This window comes from Excalfactoria chinensis, chromosome 1, assembly GCF_039878825.1.
Source record: "Excalfactoria chinensis isolate bCotChi1 chromosome 1, bCotChi1.hap2, whole genome shotgun sequence".
Lineage (NCBI taxonomy): Eukaryota > Metazoa > Chordata > Aves > Galliformes > Phasianidae > Excalfactoria > Excalfactoria chinensis.
The window spans coordinates 123,040,992-123,058,751 of NC_092825.1; the positions used below are offsets into that span (position 1 = coordinate 123,040,992).

A 17,760-nucleotide genomic window follows, 5' to 3' on the forward strand; every position below is an offset into this window, starting at 1 on the left:
CTCTGTCCCTTCAGGGCAGGAAGGATGCTGTCCGGGTTGCACAGCTCCACCTGTTCCTCACTCTCCATCCTTGCTTTAGCTGCCTCCTTTCCTGCCTTCTCTTCCACCCCAGGGCAGCAGCAGCTTTGGTCGAGCAGCACCATACAGCAGAGCACCAGCCTCCGTGAGCAGGGGGGAACTATAGCAGAACATCAAGCAAAATCCACACACAGCAGCAGCCTGGGAATGGGCTCGTGCCAATCTGTTCCTTGTGTAGCACCAGTTATTTGTGCATATGTGAGAGTGTACGAGCAGCGGGACGAGACAGGCAGCCAGCCCTCAGATCGCCCCCTATAACTTACATTTGTACAACCAGGAGAAGCAGACATACTAAAACACAAACAGACAAAAAAGCGAGACCAGTGCAGTAAATGGTCTGTCGCATTTGCTGGGCTAGGCAGAAACCAAAGCCAGGCACGGACTATTTGCTAAACACAGCAAATCAGCACTCAGTGCCTTTTTGGGGGAGCAGGCTGAAGGGAGAAGGTTTTCCTTCCCGTTTTGGCTTGTTAAAGTGTTGCTAGCTCAGTGGAAATGATTTACTCCTCGATGGATGCAGCGCTGCCGCTGGACCGATGAGTTGAATAACCTATGGACATGGAGAGTGAAGGCCTAAATAAATCACAACAAGTGAAAATACTGTTAGCAGTTTCATAATTTAATGAAAAAGTACTTGTAAAAAGGGGACATCTGAAAAAGACCGAGTCCATCTTGGAAAATTGAATATATATATATATATTTATATATATAAAACAAAATGCAAAATCACAAAAAAAAAAAATTAAAAAAAAAATCGACAAATAAGGTTAAGAGGTAATACTTCAAACAGTTAGCCACCAAACACACAATAAAAACTAGCAAATGCACTTTGGGGGCAATACTTGAGAACTACACAACCAAGGGCTCCTTCATATATCTATTATATCTATTACAAGTGACGTTAAAATGAGCAAAACCACTGCCCGGGAATGAATAACCCCGGAAGAGCAGAAACGTTGAGTTTTGCTTTAAAGCACCATTTTCCTCCCTTCCTCCACGCGCTTCTGGCCACCAGACGACATGACCGCTTTGCTCACCTCTCAGTGCAAGCTCCGTGGGATTTCGTGACCAGGAAGAGGATTGCTAATAAATATCGAAGGAGAACTTAAGAGAATCAGAACTGGGAACACAAATGAACAAACACCTGTTTCCTTATTCTGAACGGCCCATGGCTTGGCTTAGAACACAAAGCATTTCCCGTTAAAATAAAACATGTAGAAACCTAAAATGCTACTGTATATTTACACCAAAAGAAATGATTTTGAAGGTACAGCTCTAGAAAGACAAATTACACAAATATACATAAAATCAAGAAGTGGGAGGGGGGAGGGGAAAGAAAAAAAATAAGATGCGTGAAGCAAAGAGATTAGAATTGCCAACTACACTGGGTTGTATTTTTTATTATCATTATTTCACTACAGAAAAAGCCCTCCAGCCCTGACCTGCTTAGTCCTATTGAAAGCAGAGAGATTTCAAAGGTTAAACCAAACCTAAAAACGTCGCTGCGATTTCCTAAACTAAAAGCAATAAATTAAGATGGTGAAGGAAAGCAAGCCGTTGTTTGGGTTCTGCATAGTCATCTTTATGTGGGGTGTGAACCTTCCTAGACAAAACGAGCCCTCTAGGGACAGAGGGCGCTGCGGATGGCTGGAACGTGCAGCACGGCTGAGAACAGCGCGGTAGTTTTGCCTGGAAAAGAAGAAATCTGTCTCTATTCAGACAAAAAAAAATCCCGGATCGCATAAACAAACCAGCAAGGGTTTCCCCTTGTTTCTCGCTTCCTCCACACTGGTTGAACTTTAAACACCAGTTAACAACTGGCTAGAAAGCACACGCAAAAAAGCTTTAGTTTGGGAAACAGCAACTGATCCAGAGGTTGAAAAGCAGCTTAAGGGAGCCAATAAATTCTCAGCAATAAAAAAACATACTTCAGATGATGACTGGCTGAAATTTTACAGCCCTAGATGCCAGAAGTGGGGCTCTTAAGCCCACATTTAGGCAGCTAGGGTTGAAAATTTGTGCCTACATAAGAGGTTCGGAACAGATTATTTCTAATTCAGCTTATTTTAAAAACACCAGGTACAAACACCTCTGGACATGAAATCTCAATTTCAAGAGGAACCTGGCATCACTGGTGATTGCCTACATGTAAGTAAGTGTCAAATAGCATTTTTCTTTGAAGTAGTACATCTACTTTTGTAAACACTATCCACAAAATTAGCCATCTGTACTTGTTAGCTGGGTAAAATATTTACAAGTGCATCCCACAACAAGCAACTATGTACAGAGATTAAAAAAACTTAAGTAGTACAAGTTGTCTATTTACAAAATAAGCAAATTATTGTGAAGAGAAACACAACCCTCAGCAGGAGCAGGGAGCAAGGGCACACCCAGAGGTCAGCAAGTTTGGCAGCTCCAGCGGCACCTGCTCCCACCTCCACAAGGAGCCTGCAGACACCCCTGCAGCTGGAGCCCTCCCGCAGCACCGCAGGGGACCGTCACGTAGTAGTCGCTTGGGCCTGATCCAGCAGAGCACACCAGGACATGCCTTGGGAGCCGAGCACTGAGTTCTGGGAGAAATCAGCCGGACTCAGCACAGGAGTAACTCTAAAATGCACCTAAAGTGCCTTGCTGGATCAGAGCCGCGCTGCAGGTGCCAAAAGAATGCGGTTTCGGTGTCTCCATTGGCGGTTCCCTGCAACACGCCAGAGCAACGCAAGGACTTCTCTAACGCCTGTCCACCACAAGATTGACATAAGGTGGACATGTGGCCTCTCACTTGTGCTGCCAAGGAGGATGCAGTTTCCTGAATTTACGCAAGGATCGACCACTTCATGCTTTCCCAGATGTTCAGCTCTAACAGAACCTACCGATTTATTGGTGACTTTGCAATAGCTCGGTTAACCTTGCAAAGGCTGCAAGCCAATTCACAGTTGAACAAAACTACTCTGATTTCACTCCCCTTCCCATCTCCTGCTGCAGTTCTTCCTAACTTAGCTCCTGTGCCGTTTTCTGGAACCTGTGGATGCTGAGCTTTGCACTGGTACATCGGAATACACAAAGGCTGAGTCACCCCGTGGGGGCTTCTAATCACCTTTGTACCGAACTGTGAGAAATCATATTCTTTTTGTTTCTATTGTGACACTCTCTTCCAAAGTCCTTACTTGGGCTTTCTCTCTCCGAGCTACTTCGTCTTAACCTCATTTGCTCTTTATTTTCATCGCTTTCTGCTTCAGAGTCACTCAGCTCCAAGTCGGGACAGTACCCGTCATTGTCCTGGTATGGAGCCCCTTCGAGCGTCTGCTTGCTCCACAAGCGTTCTTTTGCTGCAAGCCTTCTCGTTGGCTTCTCACAGCACCGCAAATCTTCCGTCGTCCTCACCAGACTGTTAGTGGCCTCCTTAAAGGAGCGGCTAAAGTGTTCAATGGTGGATTTTCTAAAACCACTCTGGCTGGCCAAATGAGCCGTCAGCACAGAGTCCTGTTCAAAGGGCGTCTGGCTGGAGCTGTCCCTCTGGCTCACGTCGCCAGTCCTGCCCATCAAGCCATTGGATTTGGCCACCAGCCGCGAGCCATCCTGCTGCAGCCGCCCATTCCCGATGGAGGACTGTCCGTGCAAAGCAGCCTGCAGTGCCAGGGGCTTCCCTGATGGCTGGCCCCGGTGGAACTCCGGCACCTGCACAAGACCGGAGTCCTTCACCTCGCCACGAGGCTTGCCGATCCCTCCTGTCACAAGCAACCCATTACTTCTGGTGTCGTGCTGATATCTGGAGTAAGATTTGGCTTTGATTTCAAATGGCTCCTTTGACATCGGCACGCTCCTTTTGCTGTAAACAGTGCTGTTGTTGTCAGGAGAGAGCGGTCTGTTGCCAGGCTTCAGAGAGTTATTTTTGCAATCTCCTAGTGCTGATTTGGGCATTTTTAACTTCAGGGTGATCCTGGGAGGTGGGTAGAACAGCGTGTTCTCTAGTGCACTTGTCAGGGTATGGCCTGTGTGAGAAAAAGATGAGGGAGCAGAAGATGAGAAGACTTTTAAAGAAGAGGCAATCACTTCTTTACCTGTAGGGTTTTACAGACTATGAGATAGGCCATTCAACAAGAAGCATTTGCGAACAATCACTGTGAAATTATGTTAGGACATTAAAGAGAAGTCAGGCTACTGAAAACAGCTCTGTATCACTTACCAGCTCAGAATTTAGGTACGTATTTTAGTGTTTTGATTAAAAAACAAATAACGCGCCTTTTCATGGGGCTGAACTGAACTGAAGCAGTTTCAAGACATGACTGAAGTAGTTCCAACAGAACTATAAAAAGTTCACATCCAGCTCTGGATAGAGAAAAAATAATGCTTCAAACTGAGCTGCGCTTTGGACTTAGTTCAGTTCTCTGCTTTGTTTTATGAAATTCTCTGTTTTAAAGCTCTTTTCACTCCAATATGTTAGTCACTGTGATATAATACGCTTGCATCACCATTGCAAAATAGCTGTCAAAACATTCTAACAAGTTAAAAAGAACTTGGCTTTGTCTTAGTAGACATTTCTAATAAAATCTCATTACACAAAACCAAAGTGCTTTAGAGTACTGCTGTGTCCACCAAGTATCGTAGAATCACAGAATGGCCTGGGTTGAAAAGGACCACAGTGATCATCCAGTTCCAATCCCCTGCTATGTGCAGGGTCACCAACCACCAGACCAGGCTGCCCAGAGCCACATCCAGCCTGGCCTTGAATGCCTCTAAGGATGGGGCATCCACAACCTCCTTGGGCAACCTGTTCCAGTGCGTCACCACTCTCTGAGTGAGGGTGTGTCCTAATCTCATCTGAAACAGTTAAAAAAAAACAAAAACCTGTCAGTACTAATAAAACTTATCCATGGTTCAGGAGCAGAGAAAAAACACAAAGGTTTCACGCTAAGTTGATTATGGAAAACACAGTAAGTATCTTGAACAAACAACGAGATTTCTATTTCACACTGCAGAAGCAATACTTTCCTATTAAAAAAATAAAAGTAATTGCACTGTAACGCATACTCTTCCTCTTTCTAAATCATAAAATATCCCATGTTGGAAGGGATATATAAGGATCTATAAGGAAGGGATATATAAGGATCTATAAGGACCTATAAGGATCGCTGGGTCCAGCTCCTGGCTGTGTACAGGACCACCCAATGCCGTGTTCCTCACTTCAGGACACAGATTTAATAAAAATTAAGGGCAGGTTTTGTTTGATACAAAGCAGTTACTATTCACTGTTAGAAACAACAGTGCTTAAACTCTTTTGGAAGGAAGCTTACTAACTGCAGATGACAAGCTAAGAAATGCTCCTCTGTAATGCTCATCAAGTACTCAAGGCAACGTGAGAACAGCAATTCCTGTCCGTCACTCATTTGCCTGAAGAAATTAACTACAGCAAGCAAAGAGCTTCTCAGTTGGAGAGCGGAGCCTGCTGTGGGCAAACAGTACCATGAAACAGTGTCCCAAAGAAGCAAAAACCTAGAGATCTCCATCAGTTTGTTTCTGCTTCCTGGGTGCCACAGTATTTGGAAACTAATCGGCATATGGTAGGAATATCTATGGAATAAGAAAAGATCCGTCTCAAGGTTTTAAACGATCAGTGTTTACGGATGTCGCTGAATTAATTAATGGCATATCCGAAGAATGTTTTTAAAGGCATCTGTCAAACATCAGAACAGCAAGCAGAAATCTAATGGGAACCTTTTTTTTTCCCATTTTGTTCTAATTTATAAATATTTCACATTCAAATGCTTACCTGCTGCAATTTCCTGATTAACCAGCTGAACTTGCAAATTGAAGACCTGTTCATGTACTTTACTGTGAGACAGCTTCAGTTTCTCTCTCCTGCTTACCATGTAGCAGAGATTTCTTACCTACAGAGAAACAACAGGAGACTTAGTATAAAATTAAGAAATATCCTGACACAGGAGAAATATTGTATCAACAACAGAATTATAGGAACTCTGTGAGCAAAATCCCTTGGCAAACACCTCAGAAATGCTACTGAACATATGTAACTATGAATATAAAACAAATCCTGCATTTTTTTTCTTATTGCCAGTTGAACGTGTTTCGTGAGACAGCAGAATGTATTTTCATCTATAAGAACAGGAAGGGAACACAAAATTCCAGTCAAAGGAAAAGAACATGATATGTACGGATTGCTTGTTTGATAGCCTGCTTCCACCACACAGCTATGCTGGGGATCTCACTGCAGTCAATACCCGGTTCTTCCAGACTTTCCTTGCAAAATGTTTTACCAAATGGTTTTTAACAGCTAAATTTGTTCATTTATCCCAAGATTATTGCTACTTTACAAAGTAATACTTGTAGCAAAGCTACTCCATAGAGCTGGCGTCTTTGGACTGGAATAAACATGTGAATCAGCCCTAAAAGAACACTGCAGCTTCTTGTGCACTTTACACATTTTTGTTGACTCATTCAGCAGTTTATTTTCAGACTCCATTGCAGTTCCACATATTTCTGCTTTCACTGTTTGAGTTTATAGCAATATTTCCACCTAGCGTAATGAAAACAGGAAGAGGCAAAGAAAATTGTGATACAGACCTGGAAGAGCCTGCAGAACACAGAAGCAGCACAGGGGCTGGCTAAAAGATATTTGCCACATCTACTTCCCCCCAACAATTAACTTGAGCTGTTCAGAAACTGAAGCTTTTTTCCCCAGAAAGCTATTTCCAAGATTCCCAAATTAATTTTCACCCCAAGACATATCTCAGTTGGAAATCTTACCGTGTGGGAAGTTCAGAAACTCTGAGATAGATATTTCAAACTACAAAGCCCCTCCACTCAAAGTAAGTGCATCCATTTCAACACAGTCAGATGTAAACCAGCCACTCTCCGACAAAAAGGAAAAGCTTGAAATGCTTAATTGAGAAAGCAAGGAAAAAGAAAACCTTCCATTCAAAGCATGTTATGTATGTATAAAGTATACATACATAATATATGTGTATGTATAAAGTATACATACGTAACATATTTAGGTAGGGGCCAAATTCATGCTCTGGATTTTGCTCAAGGACTCCATCTTTTCCAAATGCTGGCTAGCCGATAAGCTGATAAAGAGCCAAGCTGGATACTGATAAAAAGATTATTTCCTTTTCACTCTACTTAGCAAAGCCACAGGCAGTGCTAGGCCAGATGGGCTGTTTTCCAACAGCTAACCAACTGTAGCACCCTGGGCAGCTACGTGCAGGGAAAGTGTCCAGTTTATTTAACAGCATGAGATGTGATTCAGCCTTCCCTTACCTAAGGCTAGCTGACAACAGCACGCTGTCAAAGAAGGGAGGTGAGTAAGGGGCCTGAATCAGGTGTCACGGGAAGCTGCCTGAGCATAAGCCAGCATCCTTCTTCATGTGTAGAACCAAAAAGCCTCTGCAGTAGTTAACCCAGGACTTCACCTAATTGCCCTCTCCGAGGGTGAGAAGGTCTGTTTCAAGTTTTTGTAGAATACTTGGTGCATTACCTAGGCAAATTCAGTGTACATTGAAATCAGAGTCAGTGCTCAAGTACATCCGTTGTGGATGGAAACAGATGTGTTACATTATATAAAGGAGAAACCTCTAAGCAAGGCAGGAAACACGGTGTTCACAGTGGATCTCTCACTGAACTGAAAAGGGATGGCTTCTGAAAGTCTCTGCAGCGTGCAGTGTACCACCAAAATGGAGTTCAAGGCCTTACCTTTTTATTATTATTATTTCATAAATCATCTCCCTGTGCTTCTCCCATTCCTACTTTTGTCCAGACAAAGCAGCTGCTCACTTGTGCATCGTTTTTACCAGTTAAAACACTTACCCTCTCTAGGTCCTGCCTCAAATGCATGAACATCCTCATGCGAGTATGAATGCTATCTTCTTTTGGCTGCACCAAGCCATTTTCTTCATCCTCCTTGGGAGGAAACAAAGGTTTGTTAAAGTTGCTTTTCCGCTTTAGTTTCCAGTAATTGTAGATGAAGTCTACAGCAAGTTTAGGGAGGCCTAGTTCTGCTGCAACATCCTCCACTTTAACCAGTGAGTAAAACTCTTCTTCCAGCTCTCGGAGTTTCTGGGCTCGTAAACTGGTTTTCTCACTCTCTGTTTGCTTCTGATCTGATATGCTTTTGGGGTGTTCGTCAACATCAGGCAGCGAATTCTGTTTGTTCTTGCTGTGCTTTAGACAGTATGACTTGAATTTGACCTCATCCCCGTCATCCAGGATAGTCTTCATCTCTAAGCTATGCTCAAAGGCACAGGTGACATGAAAGGCAGTGATGCAGCTTTTCACTGAACACTACAAATGAAAGACATAAAAAAGTCACTGAGAGTAGAAACAAACTAGGAAAAAACCATAGTTACGTGAAACTTGATCCCTACAAAACCAAATTTAAGCGCTCTGAAGAAATCAGCTGATATTTCTAAGTCAGAATCGCGTGATTTGTTCTTTTTTCAACTGTGAATGGCACTCACTGAAAAGATCGACTTCTGATTCACACACTAACAGTATTTAATGCATCTCAGCCTCATTCAAAGGAAGGCAATTGATAGAAACTTCTCACTCTATGCTGGAGTGCTTAGGGAACTGATTTGTTAGTAGCCACAATGATATGGATAGGGAGCTATCCAACAGTTGTCTTCACCGAAGAAAATCAAAAACCTTAAATTCCCCATCCCACAGACTCAAGAGTCACAGGAAGACAAGTACATACCTGAATGCAAGCACCGGTTTTCAGTTTGCATAAACTACACACTAAAGCCCATCGACTTGGTGGAATGTGAGAGACCTTTGTGATCGGCTCCATCCTTTCTGGGCAAGCAATACTAACCTGAAAACAAAAAACCGCATGGAAAACAGTTATCAAGGCAATAAAAACAAGCTCTCCACTAATCCCATAAGTGTGACCGCAAGTATGACCACCATTTATCTCATTCAGAGATCTCTGTGTGCTCATACTTTGTAACAAGTGACTTGAGGAGATTCCACATGAAGAAAACGATCCTGTGGAATGCAATTAGTTTAACCCGGTGGCTAGCAGTCCTAATTTTTCAGGACATTTTAGGCAGCTACAGCATGCCTTGTTATGAGCCATTTAAGAGACTGAAGCAAGTGATAGCAAAGTTTATTCCCTTTCAATTCTGTCCACCTATCTACTGTGATAGTAATTTACCAGTTGTCTGTTGTCCATGCTGAGAAACTAAGGTGGGGTAGGGGCCTCTCTGCAAAGGTACCTCAGCCATCAACTGATGCACATATTAATAATAAAACCTGCTTAATCTCTGATGAAGAAAGACTTTGTTTTGGCAGGCCTTCTCTGTGAGGCGGGCATATCCAAAGATAGCAATACTACCTTTATCAAGTCTGAAAGTCCAAGTTGCTATTCTCAAACTGAGTATTTTTGATACTCTCTTATCTTTTGCACTGTTTTGAGCAACAGACAAGTAGGTGAGAAAGAAAACTTTGCGAGAGATTACTCCGTTCACCATTTTTGCATTTTAATAGGTTGATTAGTAGTTTGTAAACCAATGACAAAAATTGACTCCAATAAGATTTGTTATATAACTTAAACCAAGCCATATTTCCTGGAATATACCAAGCTCAGCCAGCGTTGTATGGCATTCCTATGTAGCCCAGTGAAAAGTGTGTGCACCCGGCCCTGATCTACAGCATCCAGGAGGCCCATAGCAGCTGTGCTCAGTCTTCTCTTTGGACAAAACCAGAGTCAGAAAAACTCTTGGGGAAAAACAACAGGAGTTTGCACCTAACAAGTGGGGAGGCAGTATGTAATGTCCTCATCAGGTAGAGATGAAGAATAATTTCTGTTGTGGTGGATTTCCTATAGATCAGTGGGAAAGAGACAAAGCTGCCCTTGAAACTCTTGAATGGTTCCACAAAATCAGGTTCAGCACTCTTTAAATGGCAAAGGCAGCTTTTCTGCGTCCAAACTGAGGAAGCCTTTCACCAGTCCCACTTGGCCCTGCTAAGAACAGAGCTGGTTACAAGTTGTACGGGTATTTCTGAAACAACACTGTACAAACATTGACCACAACTCTTGTTTCAGTTACCAGAATAGTAAGTAAGATCTCCATTGGGAATTATGGAGTCACATCAATTTGCCATGTTGCCTATATTCCTTTCAAAAAGGAACCTGAAACTTCAGGCAGTTGCACCAGCTTTTCACTGTGCGTACCAGCAGGAGTTGGAACATATCTTCTTCTTGTCACTCTCTGTCCCTTTTCATCCTCTCCCTGCTCCTTCTCCAGATATATTTATGTTAGAAATACTGCCCATTCAGCTTGTAATGTTGCCTGTTTATGTTACTCCACTTTGTAAAAATACAAAGAGGCGCTTAGAGTCAGGTGCAGTTTATTTACACTGGCCTCCTGCCACCTGCGTGTTTCTAACGTTCAAAGAGAGGAGTCAAAGCAAAGCCTGTTTGAACTCATGAGGGATCCAGAGAGCACAGAAGCCAACCTTTTCACTTCCCTAAACCTCCCATCCTGAGATAGAAATGACCGCCTGCCTTAACATGTAGCTTCTCCGTTATTTCTCAGTGTTGTGCCTGGTTACATTTTGTCTGCCATACTCTGAAGAAGTAAGAGTGGGAGAGAGTGAGAACAGCGGGCTGCTGAAGCCCGCTCTATCCAATTTACGCTCAGAGCGGACATCTCTGTTGTCACCCTGCTATCCGCTGCTCCGCTGATGGCCTGCCACCAGCAGCCGTGTGTTAGCAGGCAGTGATCTGCACCAGTGGCTGGGGAGGCACCCCAGTTGGAGCGCAGCCACTCACAGCAGCGGCTGAAGGCGGTCATTTGATAGTTCTGCAGCTGTAGCAAGGAAAAATTACTTTCTGCTTCAGCCAACAACGCACCGACCGAGGGAGGACGTATCTGCCATCAGTCATCTAAGGCACAGAAATGAGTTTCAAAACAACTTAAATTTTCTGATGTCAAACTCTCTCCCTTTTTTCCAAGAATATCTTCTAAGAAATGATGGAAGAAGAGACACATTTACATTAACAGACAATGCTGGCAGAAGAATAAAAGGATAAAAACCAACAGTGAGTACACTTGGTAAAGTAAAAACCTTCAAATGTCCCATATGGCCCAGGAGGGGTCAAGACAGCCTTCCCACACTATTAGCCTACAAGGAGGGGGAGGGAGGGAAGAAACAAAACAAAACAAAGCATACCAAGAGCTTGTTGGATCTATCGGTGATGGGAAATACCTGGTGCAACTGCCTACAACAATGCTGGCCTACATTAACAAACTCAATCAAGTCCCTCTTGGATCTTTTACCACAAACACGAGCATGGCCTATTTTCCTCTGCACTCTGCCTTGCTCCATTTTGTTAGGGGAGTGGTGGGGAAGTGGCAGCGACTTTATATGTTCCTTTGTGGTGTGTTCCAAGGGAGTAAACATTCTTCCATAAAGCATTTCAAGGTCTTCAAAACTCTATCCCTTTCTAGTCACCTGGAGCACATTAAGCCATGGTGTCTCTCCAGACAAGAACCCGCTGTTTTAGCAGAGATTCTCAAAAACAAACAAACAAAAATAGCCAGGCTTCTCTGGTGAGAGAATTGTAGTTCCTTTTGTTTTTAAAAGCACCGATGCAGAAGAAGAGGCTGAAGGGATCCAAGAGGCATTTCCCACCTCTCCTGGCAGGTGCCACCTCCTTGCTATGCCTGACACACTTGGCATGGGCACAGAGAGGAGGAGGTGCCTGAGGCCTGGAGCTGTCGACTGGGCTGTGGGAGCAGCTGGATTCAAGCTCTCCCACCTGGGCACTCTGCTGGCTGCTCTCCCTCAGCCGGAGGGAGGTGGGCAGGTAAGCAGCCAGTAGGTGCTCCCTGTCCCGTGGTCAGCTGCTTTCCAAACCTGCCAGTTTCTCTCCTGCTGGGGAGAACATCAAGGCAACCGCATGCAGGAAGGACCTCTCACGGAAACCAGTTTGCTCAGAGCTAAGACAGCTTCCAGCCAAGGCACTTTAAAAGTGCAGGAGGAGAAGGCAGGAGGCTTTTATTTACTTATTTTAATCTTTTGGGTTTTGTTTCTTTTTTCCTCTGCTCCTTTCTTCCTTGAGGTGGATGAGACACCGGAACTACAAGCTGGCCTGAAGGGAAAGCAGAACTGCAAAGATAAGTCCGCTGACAATTAGATATATGCCTAGCACAGAGCTAGGAATTGCACACCACAGCAGGCTGCCATATTAAAAAGCCATCCAAAATCTTGACAAGGCTGCTTGAGAGCTGAAGGTTTGGGAATAAAGCACCCCTCAATGTCATGGTGCCAACAGACGTGGCTGCAACCTCACACTATAACACCCACTCTAAGGGATCTGTGGATCTTACCAGAAAGAAAGCACAAATATCACTCTGAGTACAAAATTAAATACACACACCCTCTATACTTTGTATAGAGTGACTATTTCAATATACAGAATCACAATTTGATGCTAAATCTGATCCTAAATAGAGGAAATGTAAAGCTTCATTATTAAGCTCTATATATGAACACAAGCATGAATCTAAACAGTCCTTATAAAATACAACACAGAAGAGAAAAGCCTCATCTCTCCACCATTTAGAAAAATGTCTGATTTTAGGGCAAAGAACTTGCCTACTAACATCTCCCCATCTCAGAATCCATCCAACACATACCTTGCAATTTGCCTGGGTTTTTTTTTTTTGACTCAATAAATGAAACTGGATGTATTCAGAGCAAATTATATACCTAACTGAGAGCACACAAAGAGACCAAGAACTAAGAGGGGCAAGGAAGCTGCAGCAGTGCAGCAATTACTAGCTTACATCACTGAACCTTTCCATCAGGTCACTCAGATCTCATAATGACACCATGAAGAGACCGCTCAGTTAATGGGGAAGGACAAAGAGATTAATTAATTAATGGAACATAAGCTGGACTCTTTCCCAATCTTCAACAGATTCTGCAGACTCATCAGAATAACGCCATGCAGATACCTTAAATCATTAGACTGTGAAAAGGCAGAGGAAGGAACACAGAGAAGGTGGAGCAGGAGATCAGAATACAGAAGAACGAGGCAGAAATTCAACTTTACCTCTGGGATCCAGAGAGCACAGCTCACATGTGCCCACTTGGTCCCTGTCCTGGTGGCTTTCATGGCACCTCCTCTTTTCGGACACAGGAGGCACTGAGGATGTATCCCCAGAACACAGGTGCGGCACAGCCAGCTCCCTTCGGGGACTTTCAAGATTCCATAGCATGCCTTGGAAGAAAACAGGGATTGAGATCACTGCACTGATAGCATTTTACATCCAAACGTTAATTCTCAGATGGCATGAAGCTTTCAAATCCTAAAGGCACAGTTTGCCCTTCACTTAATCTTTCTCTAATTTCTTTACCTTAAAAGGAGTCAGGTGATCAAAGAGATTAGCAGCCTATTAAAACAAAGCCTTTTCATGCCAGTTTCTTTTTAAAACATGTCTTGGCGTTATTTGTTCTTGTATAAAACAGCCACTGTAACTGAACAGCACTGGTGTTACAGCCTTCACCTTTGCATTCAGTGTCTTTCTATGTTTCTGAAGCAAAAAACAGGCACCTGTATAAGCACACATTCTCCTACCGTTAACAACTTTATGCTCTAACATTACTCTATTCAGATGTGAAGTGATAAGAACTGTCTGACTGAAGATTCTTTCCTGTGACATTAAATTACTTTAGTGGTTACAGTTCTGAGAACCGTTTATGACTTCAAATATTTATATACAATATTGCCTCCAAAAAATTACAACAGTACATACTGAAATCATGAGGTTCTGCATTGCCTGTTTCCCTGGGGCCTCTTGGAAACTGAGAGATTTATTAACTTTTGCTAAGTTTGAGGATAAAAAAGTAAAAAAGAAACTTAAGTTTGCTTTCTAGTTCAGGTTTGAGCAGTTCTGAATGGCTAACTAGACCTGCATGTAGACACATCCTGCTGCGCAGACACACGTATTCAAGCTGACCATACTTGAAACCATTGGTTGCACCGAGGAGCAACTCTGCTCAGTTGCCCCCAATAAAAGCTTTATCAATAAAGCAGATTTCAAAGGAAAAATCACACCATTCCCAGCACATATCAGGGAACAGTGACACTGAAATCCTTGACAGAACAGGATTATTAGCTGTGACCCAGACTCGTAAGATTCGAATCTAATACAAATTCCCCATGCTTGCTTTCCCTGCTTTCTGGTTATAGGATCTTGGTACTTAATATGAAGAGATATCCAATACTGCACAATCATGCTATGCCTAGAGAGAGGGTGACTTCCCCGAATGAAATCCTGCATTATGAAAGCATCAAGTCAGACCAACCTCAATGCTATATTCACGTTTGACTGTTGTAAAGGCCCAACAGGGGGAGCTGTAATCTAAATTTTCCAAGTGATTTTCATTTCCTGTTAAATGGTACATCCTCACCAACACTTTATATCACCCATGCGGAATAACAGAACTGCAAGGTTTGAAAGGGACTTCTAGAGATCATCGAGTCCAAGTGGCATTACACCAAGAGATCACTTTTAGGAGGCTGCAAATGGACATATACCACTTCCTAATTCAATCCAGCTAGTAAGAGGAGGTGGTCTTGATTAGAAAACCAGTAATTTAGCAATGTGAGCCAGCGTGAGAGGGCACTGTGAGGGAAGAAATCTCTCACACTCCTCTGCATCTCCAAGCGGTGTGCTGACAAATGGACCTGAGGCTGTTGGATGAACTAGAGCCCATCTGGAAAAAAACCTGAACTGATAAATATTTTAGGTTGGTTGCTTGCTGCTATACTTTGTTAGGATTAGCTCCAGCTCAGCTTCTGCTGAGCAGGTTCAGATCCTGTGGCTGGGGAAGGGGCAGGGTTAGAAGGCAGCAGGCCATCAGCTCCAGTGCTGCAGGCAACCCCAAGCCCTGTGCTGCAGATTCTTCTGTATTTTCAAGGGGCACAAGCAGGGGCTGCCTTTAAAGCCAGCAGCCCAGCTGTAAAATTCCTTCTCAAACAGGATGCACTAAAAACCACAAGGCTCAAATCCACTTTTTAGTTATGAGGATAGCTCTGCCTGATGAGGCTGAGCTCATTGGTTGTGAGGTCCTGGCTACACCTGAAACACCACAAACATGAGCAGCATTCAGACCAAGAGCGCAGCTCTTGCAGGTGCTTATGCCCTCTAAGAAAAAAAATCAGTCTGTTCAAGCATCTGTACACATGTTTTCAAGCGGCTTAATTTGGAGAGCCTGCGTTTAGCCAATTAACTAGTCAACTGAGGAGGGAAAAGCCCCAGATGCAAGACAAATGATCTTTAAATTTGTTAACATATAGGCTGCCAGCATTCTCTGCTTACTTACAAATACAGGTTTATTAAGGATGTGGAGGGGAACTGTTTATGTTTGTGGAGAAAGTATTTGCAAGTCCAGACAACGCTTCACGTTACAGCTAGACTACACAGCCTGTGCTCAGCCATTTATCTTCTGTAACTCTCAGAGTACAAAACTTGAACTTGGTATTCGATCACTCTTCATACCCAGAGAATTACAAAAGTCTCCAAATTAACATTTAATACTGGTTCAAATTCCACACTTGCCAACGTAAACAAAGATGGCAGGACAGCGTCAATACTTCTGCAGGCACTGACCTGATGGACGCAGATATTACACTTGTCACAAAACACCATATCGTTCCCATCTTCACTGTCAGGAGACCGACACACATCACAGATGACATCTTCATCATACTCTATACCCAGACCTTCTTCAGTCTCAATAGCATGATTCATATTCTCATGACAGTGTCGCTCCAGCACTTCAATAGTTTTTTCCACTGTGTTTTCATCCAGGGGCCCGCATCCTACAATGAAGAATAGGAAAAAGGGAAACAGAATACAGTCAGATGCCTCTGACCAAGCCTGAGAGGCAGAAAAACAGGACAACTTCTAACAACTGCTAAAAACATTACTTACATCAAAAATAAATAACTCTTTTTTTCCAACTCACCAGCTAATATTACCTATACCTCATAAATACAAATAGAACTACTACTGGAGTCAAAAGTTCTACATAAGACTACACGTTGAAAAAAGCACTACAGAATAAAAGACAGCAGCTTCTATAACTTCTTGCTTCTCTCATCTAAGTCTTCCTCCATCTCCATCATTCTACGAAACACTGATGACTTTCAACATAATACATAATGTTCTTCATTCTGAAGATGAATCCCTTAGCAAATAAAACTTACCAAGTACACTTTAGATGTTATGAAGATACAAAAGTTGCCGTCACTCCTTGAGTGGCCAGCACAATGGATAAGAAAGGAGCTCTTAACCATTTCTTTTTATGAAACAGTAAATAAATGCACCGTTAGCAATCCATGGCACCTATTTACTTGAACACTATGCCTGCTATACACACTTACCACTAATCAAATGTACCGTAAGCAGATCTACTTGAAAGGATTTGCTTTGAGATTGATCCTCAGCTTGCAGCTTTAGGGACATCCTTAGAAACTCTACAGTGTTCACAGCTACAAGAAATCTCAAAGTCACATCCCCTCAAAAATGTCAGTCACAAATGCTGCCGCTGCCTGTTGTACAACATTTACTTAGGCTAGCAAAGGCTGGGACACCCATGCAGCACTGATACTAGAGGCTAACTGATACTAGAGGTTAACTGCTGGATTATGTACAAGAATACATGATTACTAATAAGTACTAATATTGATTTCTTGTCACAACTGATAAACAGTGAGATGGAAAAGACAAAATGATTGTTGATACGAAGTGCCTGATGTTATTAAACTGTTTTCTCTAATGCCAGGATATTTTTTCACTCCTGTATATAGAGAATCAGAATCTTTCAGACAGGAATGGACCTCAGAGGGATTCAGTCCAGCTCCCTGCTCAAAGCAGAATCAACACCGAATCCAGATTAGGTTGCTCAGAAACTTGTTTAGCTAGATCTTGAAAATCTCTGTGGATGGAGACTCCAGCCCCATAAAAGCTTTTTGGTTTTGTGAACAGCACCCAATATGCTTACAAAGCATACCTGCCTTTAACATACGTCATTTGCACTGGAGCTCAGTCATGAGCTCACTCCTTTACCACGTTTGTCTCCTGACACAACTACTTGTTTTCTTGAACGCCTGGATGATTGTTCTTGGACTTGGAGGAGATGGTCCTTAAAGTTTTGCTATCTCTTTCCAAAAATTTCACCCTTCAGAACTGCCTTGCATTTGCAGTTCCTCAAATAAGCAGAAGATTGTTCTCCTTAAATCAGGACCAGAAGGCTACTTTCTCTCCTCGCTCCCCTCAAGATCTCAGTCTCCATATTTCATAGCTGCTACAGCCAATGCCACCACCAGTTAACCTATCCCAACTAGTTCTTCCTTCTTCATGAAAAGCAGATTCAGGAGTGTCAAATGACTCTCTTTTTCCTACCTGCCCTTCATCAAGAACCTGCACTCATCCATGGAAGAATGTCAGTCAAACAGGCTATCCTATCACAGCTAATCCAGCAGTAACTCCAAGATTATTTCCCATAGCTTACTCTCCCTCAAAGCCTTCAATGCCCACAACTTACATGGAAAAAAAAAATACTTAGCAGGATTTCAATAGGCTAACATGTGCAAAACTTAATTATTCCTTTAAGAAAAAGGCATGTTGTAGCTCCTCTGTATTT

At 43.0% G+C, this 17,760-nt stretch overlaps 1 protein-coding gene across 5 annotated transcripts in view; it reads right to left on the reverse strand.

Annotated features, from left to right (window-relative positions):
* Window positions 1-676: 676 nt before the first annotated feature.
* The window catches only part of JADE3 (jade family PHD finger 3), a 60,980-nt gene continuing 43,896 nt past the window's right edge, over window positions 677-17,760 (reverse strand). For all 5 annotated transcript variants that reach the window (XM_072357186.1, XM_072357167.1, XM_072357194.1 and 2 more), the window contains 6 exons: window positions 15,723-15,934; window positions 13,160-13,327; window positions 8,792-8,908; window positions 7,903-8,376; window positions 5,846-5,963; window positions 677-4,067 (listed from right to left, as the gene is read on the reverse strand). In XM_072357186.1, coding sequence (XP_072213287.1) covers window positions 3,169-4,067; window positions 5,846-5,963; window positions 7,903-8,376; window positions 8,792-8,908; window positions 13,160-13,327; window positions 15,723-15,934 — 1,988 coding nt within the window. In that variant the 3' untranslated portion in view covers window positions 677-3,168. The remainder of the gene's footprint in view (window positions 4,068-5,845; window positions 5,964-7,902; window positions 8,377-8,791; window positions 8,909-13,159; window positions 13,328-15,722; window positions 15,935-17,760) is intronic.